Source organism: Amblyomma maculatum, chromosome 4 (assembly GCF_055883805.1).
Source record: "Amblyomma maculatum isolate TAMU_Amacu chromosome 4, ASM5588380v1, whole genome shotgun sequence".
NCBI lineage: Eukaryota > Metazoa > Arthropoda > Arachnida > Ixodida > Ixodidae > Amblyomma > Amblyomma maculatum.
Genome location: NC_139347.1, coordinates 106589820 through 106606418, shown reverse-complemented (window position 1 = coordinate 106606418; position 16599 = coordinate 106589820). Strand labels below are relative to the sequence as shown.

At 45.1% G+C, this 16599-nt stretch overlaps 1 protein-coding gene across 1 annotated transcript in view; it reads left to right on the top strand.

Moving 5' to 3' along the window:
• LOC146191919 (cell adhesion molecule Dscam1-like) overlaps nt 1-14827 on the top strand; it is a 111520-nt gene extending 96693 nt beyond the window's left edge. Inside the window, exons 21-27 of the mRNA XM_084600401.1 lie at nt 1547-1732; nt 4088-4384; nt 6946-7119; nt 8913-9065; nt 11080-11222; nt 13035-13098; nt 14670-14827. Of these exons, the coding sequence (XP_084456527.1) occupies nt 1547-1732; nt 4088-4384; nt 6946-7119; nt 8913-9065; nt 11080-11222; nt 13035-13098; nt 14670-14827 (1175 nt within the window). The remainder of the gene's footprint in view (nt 1-1546; nt 1733-4087; nt 4385-6945; nt 7120-8912; nt 9066-11079; nt 11223-13034; nt 13099-14669) is intronic.
• The last annotated feature ends 1772 nt before the right edge of the window (nt 14828-16599 follow it).

The window sequence follows — 16599 nt, the reverse complement described above, 5'->3', positions numbered from 1 at the left end:
TGCGCAGTCAGACAAAGAGAAGAACTAGAAGAGTAAGAGATGTCATCTGTTTTGTTTTGAACCATAATGAAACGACCAATAAAACAGAGTTCACTTTGATGGCACGGCAAACTCATTGGTGCCAGCGCAGTAGACGAGGAGATTGGCTTTGTTGAAGGAGTGGCCGAAAGGGCCTTTATTTCAGTTTTTTCTGCTTTTTTTGAAACGCATCGATGTAATAGCTTTCACATAATTATATGATGACGCGAAGCACTTCGCTCGTGTATTTACAGTATTAGAACCCGCTTGAGGAACTCTAAACACATAGGTCCCTATTTTGGTTTTGTAATATTGGTTCTCAGATTCGAGATAATAAATGCCCCGAGTAGGAAACAGAGAGAGACTTGCTTACTGAAGGCAGCTAACGTCTTTTGGACATCGGTTATCTCTTCGCTTATTAAACTTTCCTCTCACCATACAGACTTATTTCTCAGCAGAAAAGCTTACTCCTTTAAAGTTACTAATGGTTTGGTTTGGTTTTGTTTGTGGAGTTTAGCGTCCCGAAGTGACTAAGCCTATGATGGATGCCGCAGTGGACGGCTCCAGAAATTTTGACCACCTGGGGTTCTTTAACCTGCACTGACATCGCATAGCATACGGGCGCCTTGCTTTTCGCCGCCATCGCAAAGCGGCCGTCGTGGCCGTGATTCGATCCCGCATCCTTGTGCACAGTATTCGAGCGCCCTACCCCTACACCACTCCGGCAGAGAAACTGCTACGGAAAGTACATGCGCTATTAATGGCCATTCTCAAAATTCATTTTCAAGGTTATTTTTTTAGAATGTGGCTATTAACGGCACTAACCTGAATCCCTATACGGAGATTTGTGGCGGGCACTCTCACCAAAAAAGTGTAAAGTGAGGTCGGCCAAAATATAGGCTGCGTTTCTAATTATTCACACAACCATATAACGCAGCTACTTTAGGGGCAGGCTATTTTTTGGTCTAAGAAAAGGCTGCATTCAGCCTCTTAGGAACTGCACATGCACAGTGCGCACTGCGAGTGGCACCGCTACGTGCAGGCATAGAGCTTACACCGTGTTGGTTGGTTGGGCAAGTAGAGGACTGCAAACAGTGATAGCCGGCAGGTCTATGCCTGCTTCTCTCCAATCCGGCTGGCTGTGCAAACATCGTCGAATGCAAACAGAATTCGCGTGTCGCTGTCCTAGGCGCGGCACGGGCCCATGCTCACTCTTTTTCTCTCTCTGTGAGCCTCTCCTTCCGGTATCGATCAGTGTAGCTTCAAGCAACCTCCAGGCTCCTTTTGTGGACGTTTTACAGCCAGTTTTCTCGATAAAGTTTTACTGTAAGGCTAAAAACGCAGAATCATTTTGTAAGGCTTTTTAAGTTCATCCGATTAACAGGTTCAGCTCCGAAGACAACGGTGTACTTCGCGCTATGGGTAGAGGGTTGTGCGGCCCAGGCAAAATTAGGTCACTTTTTATACGTCTGCTGTCTTCCTGTGGCTGACTACCACTTCTAGGCGCTTTTGTATTTGTGCTTGGCAGAGTACGTACTGCACTACGGCACGGAGCACGGTGAGTGGAAGAAGCTGCCCCTGAATTTCACGAAGCAGACCTTCGTGCTGGACGGGCTGAAGTGTGGAACAACGTATCGCCTCTACATGACCGCCTCCAATAGCCTGGGCACGGGTGAGCCGGGCGAGGAGGTTGTCGTACGCACCAAGGGCGCAGGTTGGTACCAAGAGAAATAGACTAGTTCTGCTCTTATTTTTTTTAAGCCAGCGCTCTATTCTCTTGTGCTTTCCGTCCCTTCTTTCTACCTGCGTTGTTATTGAAGTCATGATTAACCAACTAGCCCAACGAGCATCAATCCTGCTCTTTGTTCCTTTGTTCCAGCTTTGCAGGCAGCACCAAATAATAGGGTTGGTTTCTTTCTCTCTCGTATTTATGTTGGTTTGTGACTTAATTTATTACGCAAGAATTCAGTTCTCTAAGGACCGGTCCTTTGCTGCTTCCTCTGCGTCCCTTCTGGACACTTGAGTTTCTGCCTTCTGCATACTTGTTGTTCTACCTATAACTTTCGTGCTCCTATGTTGTACTTGCATGAATCTTTGCTTCAGTGAAATAAATTATTTGGTTTTGCTCTGTTTGTAGTATGAAGTTGCTTTAGGTTTTTCGATGACCCTGAAATATTTTCATTCGATGGAAGTAGCTCATGACAAAATCAGCATTGCCATGAAAATAAGGTCGCCACACGCCTACAAAGACACCTTAAGCAATATGCATGTCACGAACATACTTTAAGAACCTATTGCAGTGGTGAACACAAGTAGTAAGTTATGAAGAACATGATACTGGACAAAATCATTTCTACATAGAACTGCCCTCTTTCATCGGGTAATAGGAAAATGTACGGAACATTTTCGGTACCTTCTCTAATAATAATAATTACTCAATAATAAACTAGCAAGCAACTCATCTCTGTTCATGTTAGAACAGAAAAACTATCGTCCACAAAGCAAAACCATTGTAGCCATGTTTGCTAAGTTGGTCAAATTCAAATTATGCAAAAAAGCTCGCCACGATTCATACCACTATCGGTTCAAGGCTACGGTTTCAAAGCCAGGCAAGTATGGGGCAAATCTATGAAGGGCAACATTATTCGCGGCGCACTATTTTACATTTGTGATCACCTAATGAAACGTAGACAGGCAATGCAATAGCCGTGTATTCTTGGGTCATTGCGCACACATAGAATTTAATGAAGACGACGACATCCAATGCAAAGCCAAAACAAATGGCAGTTAAACAGGCGCGATGATCGACAGCAGCTGTATGAGTGATGTTCTGTTGTCACTTTGCTAGAGACATCCCTAGGTGCGAATACGCTCCACGAATGTTTTGTCCTGGAAATGTGATAGGTCGTAAAGTTTTGCATGTCTTCTGTTTTCCAGATTTGCTATGTGATTAGGGTTTTTTGCACTAAACATTTATAACGCCGACTTTTACCGAGAATTAATGAGATTGTTCCTTGGAGCTTAACAGAGATAAACATTGGCATATCTAAAAGGGGTAATGCACTGCGGCCAATCGCTCAGTGCTTTGAGAATCGTCTGGATATAACCTTTTATGTAATACATGAATATGTATGTGCATAGTTCGCTCGAACGTATATCGCTTATTTTCGTTCGCACAGAAACATTTGCGACTTTTTTTTTTACCTCACCTACTGCCGCCAAGTCTATCTGAGCCATTAAATTTTGTGGCTAAGTTAGAACGCCTGTTCTTCGTTTTTTAGGACGTGATCCCATCTTACAAAGTGCGTTGTGTATTTTATTGTTTACCTTTTTTTTTGCTCTATTGTTAACATTACTTTTGTCAAAATATTTTTCAATACGTTCTTTAATTGCCCATCTCCTAGGGCCTAAGATGTCGTGCAGTATATTTGTAAATAAATAATTAAAATGTGCGATAAGTACAATGTGAGATAAAAATAATTCAATAGTGGCTGAGATGTATGCTACAAAGCTCACGACACGAAAGAAAGAGCGTCCAGTCTTGCAGTTTACCAACTAATTTTATTTTCAGCACAGTAAGTTGGATTTTACATCAAGTCCATCTTGACAGCGCGTAATGTTTTTTCAGAGCTTGACATCTCCCGTTGGCTGAATGTGACTTTTAAAACAAAGTCTACAATGTAAACTGGCTAACGTTGGTTTTGTGTGTAATGCTTTTCTTGCAGCGGCGATCGTGTTTTTGAAATTGAATCATTTATTTTTTTCATGTCACAAGCTAGCTAATTTGTAGCCATCTTCCTGTTTCACGGAAATGTATTATTGACGCCTATAGAAGGTTTTTTTTTAGAGATGCCACATTACTTCTTGGTTATGAGGTTGCTTCTCATTCAAGTGATCAGAGTTTGGGTTTAATTTCTTAGTATCAATCATGTTCAAAATGATGATAAATAGACTTCTAAATTGAACTACCACGTTTCTTTCGGCATCGCTACTTTTTTTGAAAGCTAGCACGTGCATTTAAATTACTAGCGCTAATTTCTTTTCACTGCTCTTATTCCTAATTGTTCAGCGCCCATTTCGCCGCCTTTGAAGAAGTTCATCACTACCAACGCTACTAGCGCCGCATTGCACTTCGACGAGTGGTCTACCGGCGGCTGCCCCGTGACTCGCTTCTCAGTCCAGTACCGTCTCAAGTTCCACCCAACCTGGCTTCCACTGGCTGACGCCCTGAACCTACGCCAGCGGCATTACGTGCTCGCCGACTTGGTGCCCGGACGCCAGTACCAGCTGCAGGTGGTAGCCCACAGCGAGGCCGGTGCCACTCAAGCCGACTTCGAATTCAACATGCCAGTTCTCTCGGCCGCAGGTAGCCCATTCGGTATTGTCCTTTGTGTTGACTCAAACTCCCACTCGACGAGTTCACGGGACGATAAACTCGCGAAAACCTGCTAATATTAGTACTACGAAGTAGTACTAAGTATTAGAGGAAACCAATCACTTTCCGATACCGGTGACAACACCGAAACAGTCTGTGTACATCTCAGTAAGCGAAATGGGTAAGTGCAATATGTGCAAGGAATGACCTTCGCTATCAGCATCAAGGCATGGTTTGTTGAACCTGCCAAATTGCCTCTTTGTCCAATCTGCGAGGCAATGTTTGAGCATGCTCGAAGCTTACATATCTAAGCCGCATAAATATCTACATCGCGCAATAGAGATCCCGGCATAATGATATTGCCACCTGATGGTTTGAGGTAGCGCTTGAAAGACGAAGTTGTAAACTCTCGCGCGCTTCGGCTAGCTAGGACGGTGGACTCTTGAGCCTGTGTCTTTGTGTTACCGTTTGCCGTGAACCCCTGTCTTGAGTGTGTGTCTCTGCCCCTGTTGCCGATTCCCATAAATCCCTGCCTTCGTGACAGTTTTGGTGGAGGTGCTTGGAGTTATCAGTTCCTCTAATTTAAAGGCCCGGCAACGGCCTGATCCAGACCTCAAAACTGCCATCGATAATCTGGAGGGTTTTGATTCTACAGTATCTCGACTGTTTGCTAAGAAGAACGTGTCACCCTTCTGTACGCGCGACGGAATCCTCTACAAGAAAAGCGCCGGCAACAGTGACCGAGCCTATCTTCTAGTCATCCCTGCAGATCTCTGCGATGAAATCCTTCATGCTTGCAACAATGAACCCACCGCTGGACACTTGGGCTTTGCACGCACTCTTACCAGAGTGCGCCAGACCTACTACTGGCCCAAACTTGCCGCCACCGTTCATCGATATGTTAGATTTTGCCACGAGTGCCAGCTACGAAAGACACCGCCATTGAAGTCAGCGGGTTTCCTGCAGCCTATTTCCCCACCGCTAGTACCATTCGACCAAATTGGTATGGAATTTCGCGGCTCTTTTCCTCTATCGTCAGCTGGCAATAGGTGGATTATCGTGGCTACAGATTTTCTGACACGTTACGCGGAAACTATGGCGGTGCCACGTGCAACCTCCTCCGAAGTGGCACAATGTTTCATGAAGCAGGTTTTCCTCCGCCATGGCGCCCCTTCATACGTCATCACTGATCGTGGCAAGGCATTTACAGCGCGTCTTCTTGAAGAAGGTTCCCAACTAAGCCAGACACATCAGCGAAAGACTACTGCGTACCATCCTCAGTCTAATGGCCTTACTGAGCGATTAAACAAAACAATAGCGGACATGCTCGCCATGTACGTGGATGTGCGGCATAAAACATGGGACGAGATATTGCCTTATGTCACATTTGCATATAGCACGGCCGTCCAAGAAACAGCTCGATTCACTCCGTTTCGCCTATTATACGGACGCGATGTACAGACCATGCTCGACGCTTGGCTGCCATGTGCGGCTGACGACCAGATGCTTACCGCTTACGCAGAAGAATTCACCAACTACGCTAAGGAAGCTCGCCAACTCGCCCGTAATCACATCACAAAACAGCAAGCAACAGACGCACGCCGATATAACGACCGACATCGCTATGCCGTGTTCCAGCCTGCTGACAAAGTCTGGGTGTGGACACCTGTCCGGCGCCCAGGCCTGTCAGAAACAATTCTCAGTCGTTACTTTGGACCCTACCGAGTGTTGCGTCGCCTCTCAGAAGTTACATACGTGGTTATTCTAGACGGAATTGTACCGAGTCCTAGTCGTCAGTGCTCGTCCGACTTAGTGCATGTGCTTCGCATGAAGCCGTATTTCACCCGCTGAAAGCCGCATTGCCATCCGGATCAGTTTTTTCTGTGAGCTCGCGTTTTCTTTTTTTTCGAGGGGGGGAATAATGCCACCTGATGGTTTGAGGTACCGCTTGAAAGACGAAGAAGTTGTAGACTCTTGCGCGCTTCGGCTAGCTAGGACGATGGACTCTTGAGCCTGTGTCTTTGTGTTACCGTTTCCCGTGAACCCCTGTCTTGACTGTGTGTCTCTGCCCCTGTGGCCGATTCCCATAAATCCCTGCCTTCGAGATAATATGATCCGTATGAGTGGGTCATATTTTTGAAGTAATCATCAAAACAGCTCCGGTGAGCTTTACTTGTACCTAACTGCAACCATTCGAGAACAATTTGAAAATTTTGAAACACATTCTTTTTGTTCGGAATAGTTATTAAAGAGCAATATTAACTAATCTTCTGAATGAAAAGAAATATTTTGTTCGTTATTTCAAAAATATTGAATATCCACTCAACTCTGCTAATCTGCACTCCGTTTACCAGGCCCTTAATTTGCACTTGTTCACAAGCCCAGTTTTGCTTCTCGTGAAAACTTTCAAGGCTACATTTTCGAACTGTTGCAAAAGAATGAGCGTTCTGTATGCATGGAGTATCTCGTACTGCACGCTCCGTCTGACTATTCCCAGTGCATCGACCACCCATATGTAAGCAAATGGTTTGCATGCAAAACCTTTATCGCAGTGGCCATGATGACTCCCACGGCGATTCAAGACCATGCAGCTCTCCCTCTACACAAAAACATGTCCTTCATTGCGCCTTTGGTGGTGTCCGTCGCAGTGGCCCTTATAGCCGTCATAACCGTGTACATCTGGCTGAGGAGAAACAGTTCACGTTGCAACAGCCCTGCTGCCAATGGTGAGCTAAAATATATTTTGATGTGTTGTAGGTACGGTTTTGACAATCACCTTAATGGCATCTTTGTTCGCGGCTATTAAAACATTACGTTCGCTGACAGCCTACAGGGCCAACTGATAGCATGTGCGACCACTTGCGAAGTTAATTGGCTGAAAGTCGTTAATAAAATTAGTCAATACAACTGCTCTATGTCCGTTTTAGCACGTCTACGTCAAATACACAAATCACTTCTATGCTACGAAAAATGATTAAATACAAAAGTATTTTAAACTTCAAGGTTGGTCTATCTAAAAGGCGGAAAGTTTCTGCAGGCCGGGCTCTCGGTGGCTGTTCTTAGAACGCGCTCATTAAACAAAATAATTTATGTTCAAATGAATCTATTTAATTCCAAATTTATGTTCAAATAATTCTGTTTAATTCCCATTATGGTTTTATAGCTTTGTACAAGCTTGGGCAACTCGGCTACGTGCATCGTAAATAGCCACCGTTTGTCCTCGACATGTACTTTAGGACTGGCGCGAAGTCGTCTCGTTGAGATCTGGCCATGAGTGGCTTGCACATCAACGCAGCCCGCTTCTGTTATGAGTGAGGGGCGGTGAGCTCAGCGGTTCTGCTCAGGTTGAATGCAATCTGACGCTCATCTAACTCGGTTTACTTCTCTTTGTTGTTAGTCTGATATCTTTCCGGCGCTGACTGAAAATTTTGGGATTCAAAGAATTTTAACGAGATAACGTTAAGGGTCCGTTCGCTAGAAATCTGGCACCTCCGCCGGCACTGGCGTTGTGAGCGAAAAATCGTGAGAATGGCGTTGGCAGGCGGAAGGTTAGAGCTAACACGGCCGAGCACTTATTGGTCGTAAGGTTGTGTGAGAGATAGAGAAACGGGGGGGGGGGGGGGGGGGAGGAGAAAGAGACGTATTTAATGAAAGAAACGGGAAGAGCTCGGCCTGCGGTAAAAAGCCCTGCTGGAGACGGGTGAAAAGGGAAATAAAGGAAAAATAAGGTATAAATGAAAGGTAACATTGACTCACATTATGTTTTATATAGCCCTGCCAACTTCAGTCTCTCCTTCATTTGGAGAGTGGCATCAGATTCAGCTTGCCAGGACCCTTGCAATCACTTTACCACTAGGCCACGCAGGCACGTTCATGCGGCTTGGATAAAGCGGAACATTATATGCGGGCTGCTAGCCTCCGCTATCGCGTCATACCCTTAAAGGGAGAGCTTATAATTACCTGCGTTTTTTTTTGCTTATTACCCTGCGCTATGCTTGGTGCGAGCATCTAAGGCTTTTTAATGCCGAAGGAAGTGCGTTTTGTAAGATAAACGCTTCTCCTAGGAACAGCTCACGCTCTGAGCATTACGCAATCTCACGCAGGCATTAAACATGGGTCATTACACACGTCACCATACAGCATATTTGCATTAGAATGTAGCTGTAAAACGATATCCATGCAAGTACGCTCCATTAGCAGTGCAGTTATTGCTGCTCAGAAATTTACTAGGGAAATATCGTTATCGCTGATGTGGAATTTGTCAAAGAAATGACCACTCTATTCACCGTTTTTGAATGGCTCGAAGTCAAGATTCCTTTTTGATGTCTAGTGTGATACCTTATTGTGATTTTCTGTGGCCGTTATAAGAAAACAATATGGACTATTTCCACGCCCTTTAGTACACACTCTGGGTGCAATGCTTGCAGCTCAAAAGGCGACACATTTGCCGCGAAATTTGCGTTGTCTGGAAATCAGAGTGCACATTTGTAATGCCATTCTTTACATTCTCCGGTGTCAGGTGGCCCTCATCCAAAGAAGTTGTACCTGGAAGACGCGGTGATCCTGTCAGAGTTCAGCCAGAAGCAAGCAACCCTCCAGGATACGCTCTCACGCTCGTCGTATTATGCTTCACCAGCCCAGGAGCCAGCTCTTTTAGCTTCTAAAAACGACAGTTAGTAATGAACTGATTTGTTTTAAGGAGCGCATTTAACAGATGAAAAAAGCATTCCATATTTTATTACAGTAACATGTTATAAATACCAAATTTTTTAACTACCTAACCACCTAAATGCTTTACTGTTGACATCGTTCTTGACGAATGGTGGAAAATATTTCGCTGCTGAATGAATTTCATGGCTTTATACTAACACCCTATTACAACTGAAGACTACGTAAGCAGACGCCACAGCATAGGGGTGAAAAGTAGGCTTAGCACGGACAAGAATGCTAGATGCTAATGCTTTCTAAGCACTTTCCTGATTTCTCAGGAAACCTGAGTGTTTCTTTGATGCGGTTCCACTGTAAACACCTTGACACAGATGATAAGATTAATAAACCTCATTTAAACAGTCGTGTTCCAAACACCAGAAAACTTGTTCGGAATCGGGAACGCGACTCCTCGAAATTCTTGCGAGCAAACGTTACCGTAATATTTTCATCACTTATCAGAGCTCCAACAGAGGCGCCCGGTCATTAAACGGTGAAAAAGTGTGTCGAAGAAATATGTGAAAAAATATGCTGCGGCATCTCGAAGAAAACGCATATCAAATCGCCGTTATAAATGTGTGTCGTCACGCCAAGCATACAAACGAGAATCTCGCTATCCGCTGGGTGTTCAAAGAAATCGAGAGCTTCTATAGCGTAGCCCGATGTGTTGCCACATGCACTAATTTTGCTTCCTAATACTCACCTTGAATATATTTAGCCTATGCAACGCTGCCTTGAAAACTCACTACTGAAACTTCATGACAAGGGGAAGGAAGCGAGTCGCACACTGTATCATACGACGTTCTATTCGAACACAAAGGGCTCTGGCGTCTGTGAGCAAGACCTTTGTCTGTAAATAGTTTTAGCCGCCTGCTGATTTGTGTGGTTTGTTTATCTTGCTGCAAGAGAACTGTTCTCGGCGGAAACGTTTTTATCGTTTGATCAGCAATATTTACGAGGAAATGCAACCTACTTGGTAGCGTGTTCGGCTATGAGAGAACCTTGTGTCATAAAGAAAAGAACACAACTGAACGAATAATAAGTCACTCGAGGGTATGTCCTGCTTAACAACTAATACTGTCGGAGCATTTTATAACTAGATTGACGTCAAAATGACGTGGCATTCTTTACCATTTCTTCACAATACTCTGATCAAAGCACCAGCCGCTTCAAGAGAGCTCACAAGCCCTGAACACGCAGCATAAGTGTTTTTCTCCATCGTCGGGTTCCACCTCAGACGATCAGTGCCGTACAGCAACTTCAAAATCACATCGACTCCATCAAGCATCAAGATGATGTGTCGTTCCGTGCGCCAATAGTCCCACCAGCAACCAGAGTGCACATGTCACGACTGACATATCACTACAAGCTACCACGTGCCATGAACCTGACGCAGCCCATTCTTTGGACACCATCATACGCTCTTCAGTCTATCCCCCAACGAAGACGATTTCCTTGTCTTTACGGGCATCCTATTTACTTCTGCTTGGGCATCCGTCTTCTGGCGTCTACTGCTTATACACTGCCAGGTACTTCCACAGCGATCATCGAAGTTCAAGCTTGGCAGGCTGCCAGAATACTGACCATCCTATCGGCAGCGGCACACGGTCGCCAAACTTAGCTTGGCCCAGAATATTTTGCAGCGTAAACTATACGCACGCTTGCCAAAGCTCGCGCGGCTCTCGCTTGGCGAGGAGGAGCCTTGTAGCGGCCCTCGAACGGCGTTCAGAATGGCGCCTGTCAAAGTGTGCCCGTGGCGCGAGCGGCGCAATTAAAATGTACATGTTCTAAACTTAACACTGCCAGGACGAGTCCTATTCTAGCACTGGCTAGACATAGTAACTGGGCGCAAAGCCTTCTTTTCACCCCCCTTTGGCCGAGAGTGCTGACACCAGCGTCGCCGCGCCTTGTTAACACCAGCGATTGGTGTTGGTGTATGTGAAACTTTATTTCCGTTTTTGGTTAATTTACCACTGCAGGACAAATAAGAGACCAGCAGAGGTGCAACGCATACGCTGAAGCGGAAAGAGCATACTCAGAGCCTCCACAGCCGGTGATCCGTAAATCGACCTCGGATGAATTAACGACAATTTCACCACCCACGCAGCTCTCTTTGACTGTGGTGAGCCGATCAACGCTTTCAGTACAATTGTGTGGCCTGAAAACTGTGCTTTCAAAATGCTAATGGTATGTATGTTTATATGGGCAAAATGTCTTCCAGCACTACAGATGTTTCTGAAACATTGTATGACATAAGAACGCCATCGCTGGCTTACCAGAATTATTTATGGAACGTTAGTGAGACTGAGTAAATCAAAATCGGCAATGCGCCTTTTACAGAGAGGAAGCTAGAGAAGTAAGTAAAAGGCAAATGTTATAAAAAATCCCATAAAACATACTTTAAAATATTTTCAGGAACGACTGCCCGGTCTGTCTGGTGGGCTCTTTAATTGAGCTAATTGTTACTGCTGTGCAAGATTAATTGTAATCAATTCTACTCTCTTCAACGCCTAATCTGATAATTTAGCTGCGTTTTGAAATCTTGAAGCGAGAGCGGTAAATTACCCGCTAATCTAAAATCCGGATTCGGAGGCCACCGTAGACGGCCATCCGCCGGCACTGGCCTTGTGAGCGAAATATCACGTGCACGGCACTGGCAGGCGTTAGCAGAAAGCTGACATGGCTGAGCACTGAGTAAACGTAAGGTTGCCTAACATTACGTTTGGCAAAAGCTAGCGGCTTGGGCCTCTCCTTCCACACGGGAAGGTGATATCAGAATCAGCATGCCAGCGTCCTTGCATTCACATTACCTCTAGGCCATGCAGACACGCTCATGCGGCTTGGATATAGCGGGGGTTTATATGTGAATTGGTAGCATGAGCTATTGCATACGCCACACCACTGAAAGTGGAGCTTAAGCATTCCTTTTAATATTTTGTTTCTTATGTCACAAGTATGAGGTAGAATCAATACTTTGGCGCACAAGCAAGCACCTCGACTGAAAAGGCAGGCATTTTGAGTAGAATGAAACCGCTTGATGAAGTGGTCAGGTGAAAAAATTAATTTCGCGCTCTTGCCCCTATAGATAATTTAAAGTAGATACTTTAAAGCCTCAAAGTGATTACCTATTCAAGGGTCTAAATAGAGGGTGCCACTAGACTCTTAAGTAATATTTTTCTTTAAATATGCCTAATTATATGTATGTCCAGCCTTCAGTACACAGGAAATATTTGCCATTAGTTAAACGACTACTTTTATTTTTAAGATGCGGGTCCCATTATTGTTCAATTCACAATATGTAGTATTGTTGCTGCTTTGTTTTCTTCATCGCCGCATCCATTGTCGCAAACGGCAACCGCAATTTTCTCTATCTCACTTTATTTTATCAGCAAGAGCAAGAAGCAGCGCGCGTCAATTACACTCCTTTCACATTGTGCCAGGTCTACACTCCTAGCCCTCCTGAAAAATAGCGCCGAAAAAAATAAAATACAATACTGCTTGCGAAACAGTCTTTCCTGCATACATGGTGTGGGGCCTGATTTGTTAGAACTCCCAGAGGAGACGGGGACGCAGGGGGTACTTAGTCCCAAATGCCAGATAACGTTCCGTGCGGCGTGGCGAAACAGCATTTCTCTTGTAGTTGTATCCACACGAGCAGAGGCAAGCACGATGGTTAATTAAGCAAATGTCTGTGTTGTCGGCCAGCGACTTCCCTCTTACCCTCATTGCTTTCTCGCATTGAGAAAGCTGCTTTCGTCATTCCAACGCGACAAAACGTCGCTGCGTATTCAGAGAGACTAAAGGAAGGATACCAGGGTTAGGGAAAGTGAGGTGGGGGAAAAAGGTCACAGAGGCAACGCCTCGCTAGACCGCTCTAGTTGGGACCAGCGGGCTCGCGGTCTCTAATTGCTATGCATGTCGGGCGCATTTCCAGACCAGCTGCTCCATAACTCCTCGGGCGACCCTGTCCAACGTGAGGGCATCCGTCTGTGCCTCCGGTGAGTTCAGCGTCCGTTTATCCCTGCTCCAAGCGCCTTTCTTTTCCCGTGCTTATCTATTTCCCTTCTACCACGTCTTTCCCCACTTGCTTCTGTTCTCGCTGCCAGTAAATAATCACCATCGTACCCCTAGGGATACGTCGGAGGAATACTCCCTGTCAAGGTTACTTAAGTCACACTGGCTATAGATTATGCATGATTATTGGGCTTGCCCTTTTGAGAAAGGCTATCTACAAACATCTGAGCGTGACAGGAAGCTACTTCTTTCGACCTCCTACTAGTTATTGCACCGAATGATATTCCTGCAATGTTGCTGATGAAATGTAATGTACTGGGCGACAGCGATAAGGGCAGAGGGGAGACGCAACGCGTAGTCTTGCCGGGAACAATAAAAAATACGCAAGAACTGTTGCCAAAAAAGCCGTAATGAATGTCTCCACTGCCGTTTGTTTTAGGTTCACATGTGCAGCTAGGGATTAGGTAGCTGGAAATAATTATTCGAAGCTGCTATCAGCTTCATTCTATCGATGTTAATATTTTCACGTGAACATTAGTTCAGGACTCACGAGAGCCCGGATGGCTGCAGTTCTGGCGTGCATTATTCTTTACCATCGCTCTTCGCGATCCTAATCAGAACAAGGAATGACGCTTCTATATAAGCAAGAAGGTACAACAAAAAATCTCTAAGGGTTTTTTTTTTTTTACGAAAGCCGTGCATTCTATTCCGCTGGCGGCATCGCGTAAGCACAAAATGAGAAAACCGAATGGAATGGCGGCACCCCGAACTATACAGCGGATCTGCAGCTATCCACCACCGCATATACACAGTACAGCTGTCCAACTGCATATCGAGAAAAGTTTGAACAAATAAGCGCAAAATAAGGACACGGATAACTGTTTCTACATACACGAAGCTTATTATTGAGGAACCATTTGGTTAACAGCGTGCCATTTGGAATTTTGAATTTCTGGAAAACAATGCCTTAATATAACTCACACTTTTCAAAGCGCGCTGGCATCCGTTGTGTAGGAGACGCGGTTGCAGCTTTTACTGAACAAAAACAAAAAGAATACCTCAAAGCGATAACGCTAAAGGTTTCCTTCACCTGAAAATTGTGCGTTGGCGTTGTCCAAACTCTCAGTGGTCGTATGGTTGTCTGATGCCACTCGACCCCAAGACACATTCGATTTGGAACGAGCTTCCAACTCCGGCTTCTCCTTTCAGATTCTAAGGTGAGATCAGAATACCGCCTTCGACGCTTGCAGTACGCCACTTTGCACGCCCGCGCGTTAGTACACCTTGGTTAGCCGGACACTACATCTACGTCGGATTGCCTTCAACGCATTACCTTCTGCTAAAGAGTATATACGTGAGATATTAAAAGAAAAAAATAACATAATGGGTAATAATGTCAGCAGCAGAGTCCATGTACTTGACCAACTATCCGCGAAAGGAGACGCAGACGGCAGCCATTATTCTTGCGCGGCATCCGTTGTCTACAGGCGCATCTTAAGTGCCCCGTCCCTCTATCCCCACTCTTTCTAACTGGCTAATCTGCCGTTATTTGCAGATGGCCGTGTTAGCCACTCGGTCCTGCCACAGGACAAGTACGCCGAGCAGTATGGCAGCAACTCGAGCCATTCAGGCGACAGCCTGGCGGGCGACAGATGCACCTCATCGGGCAGCTTACGGAGACCTCAGGTGCGACGCTTCGAGTTCGCCAGTTAACCGAGATAACATTTGATGAACGCAGCCCGCTTACATCGCATCAGACTTGGTGATGTGGACATTATGTGCAACCCCTCACGCCACACAAAAGCAAGCCTAATGGGTATGCCTCGGCTACATGGAGGAGAACTGTGTGATGTGATGGCCCAGCACCGACAGGAAAGTGCGTGCTCGCCCAAATATTCTGCCATTCCAATTTAACACAACCGTCTGTTCTTCCTCAAAGGCTAACAGCTGATGTTTCTGGCCACGAAAAATGCCTGACCATATCTTGTCTTCTGCATTAAAACCAAAATGGTTTGCCAGTTTACTGAAACACTGGCCGTACCCCTGAACACGAGTCTTGTAGAGAACATTGGTTTGAGCGCTTAAAAAATCACCTAGATTGTAAAGAGCCCCCAGCTCGACTTTGAGAGAGGCTTGTTTTTTTCGTCAGTGGAACAGCGATCAGAAGGCACGGGGAACTTTTTTTTTTTTTGGAAGACCCACCAGAAGTTGTCGACATCAAGATGGCGGATGAACTCGCCTGGATCGTGCAGTGCTTCTTGTCTACTATGTGAGACGCATGGAGAACAAAGTTGTGTGTATCGCCAAAACGCCAATTATGTAAATACAGAGTGATGAACGTTACGTTTTTTAACAGTGTCTCAGCCTGTTGTGAATAAAACAAGCGAATTACGCAATTGTTTGTCATTTTATTTCAAAAATATGACCAAACCTAATGTGGGTACGACAGCCCATGCTCGAAAGCAAACCCAGAGAGATGCAGCAGCAGTAGAAGGTACCACAACATGCACTGTTATTTTTCTTCAGCGTTTAGAATTGAGTTCAATATTTCACAAATTTCAAGAAGGAATAGAAATACAAAATGTGCTTCCACTGTGCATTGGTGCATTAAGCGAGGCCTTTTTATTGACACATCTTTGCCTGAAACTCGGCACAAGTACCGTTATTAGGGTCAATGCGTTGCAGTGATTTGCGCTAAAGTGCTTGTTGATAGTAAATTTCAATAAAGAATCTGTAATCAATGAAAGGAAAAATCCCCTTAGTCGATGAGAAAAGAGTGCTGCTGTGAATAATGATAGCCCACAGCCTATCGTGTATATTCATCTCAAAGAAGGAACCGGTGTGCAACCGCTCCGAGGTAAGTGCTGTCGCAGATATTAAAGAAAATGGAGACGGACTGAGGAGTTCATAGAATGAAATAACTTGCGAAAAAGCAAGCTGCCAACAATGCCAATGAATAAATAATGCTGTTTGGTATTTTTCTCACACGCAGCATATCAGAAACCCTTCTGAATGTCGTCAGTAAAATATTTTCGCTGTGTTCTTTCTTAGCTTTTTGTGCATCTCTCTGAGGTGCTCGTCGATTTGGCGTCCAATGTGCAGTTGACACACATAGAAACGAAGGATGACGACGCACTTGAAGCAACAGACGAAATAGGTTAATAAAAATAACACAATGTAATGCAAATTATTTAAAATGTGATTGAGGCGAATTTACTAGAAGATGTGTTGACTGAAATCTTAGAGCAGCTCCGCTAGCTGGCACGATACCTGAGACTTGAGCTCGTAGCTCTCCAATCACTACTTTGCTTATGCCAGGGCCCAGAGCTTCGTTCACAACCGGCGGGCGAAGCACGGCACGTTCTCGAATAACCGCGAATGAACCTTCCACAATGGCAAGGGAGCACGAACACCGCAGCTCTCGCGAACTATGCTTCTCTTCCTTAGCCCGCAAGTGAGACCTCAAATTTTCTGGAAGCTTCGGC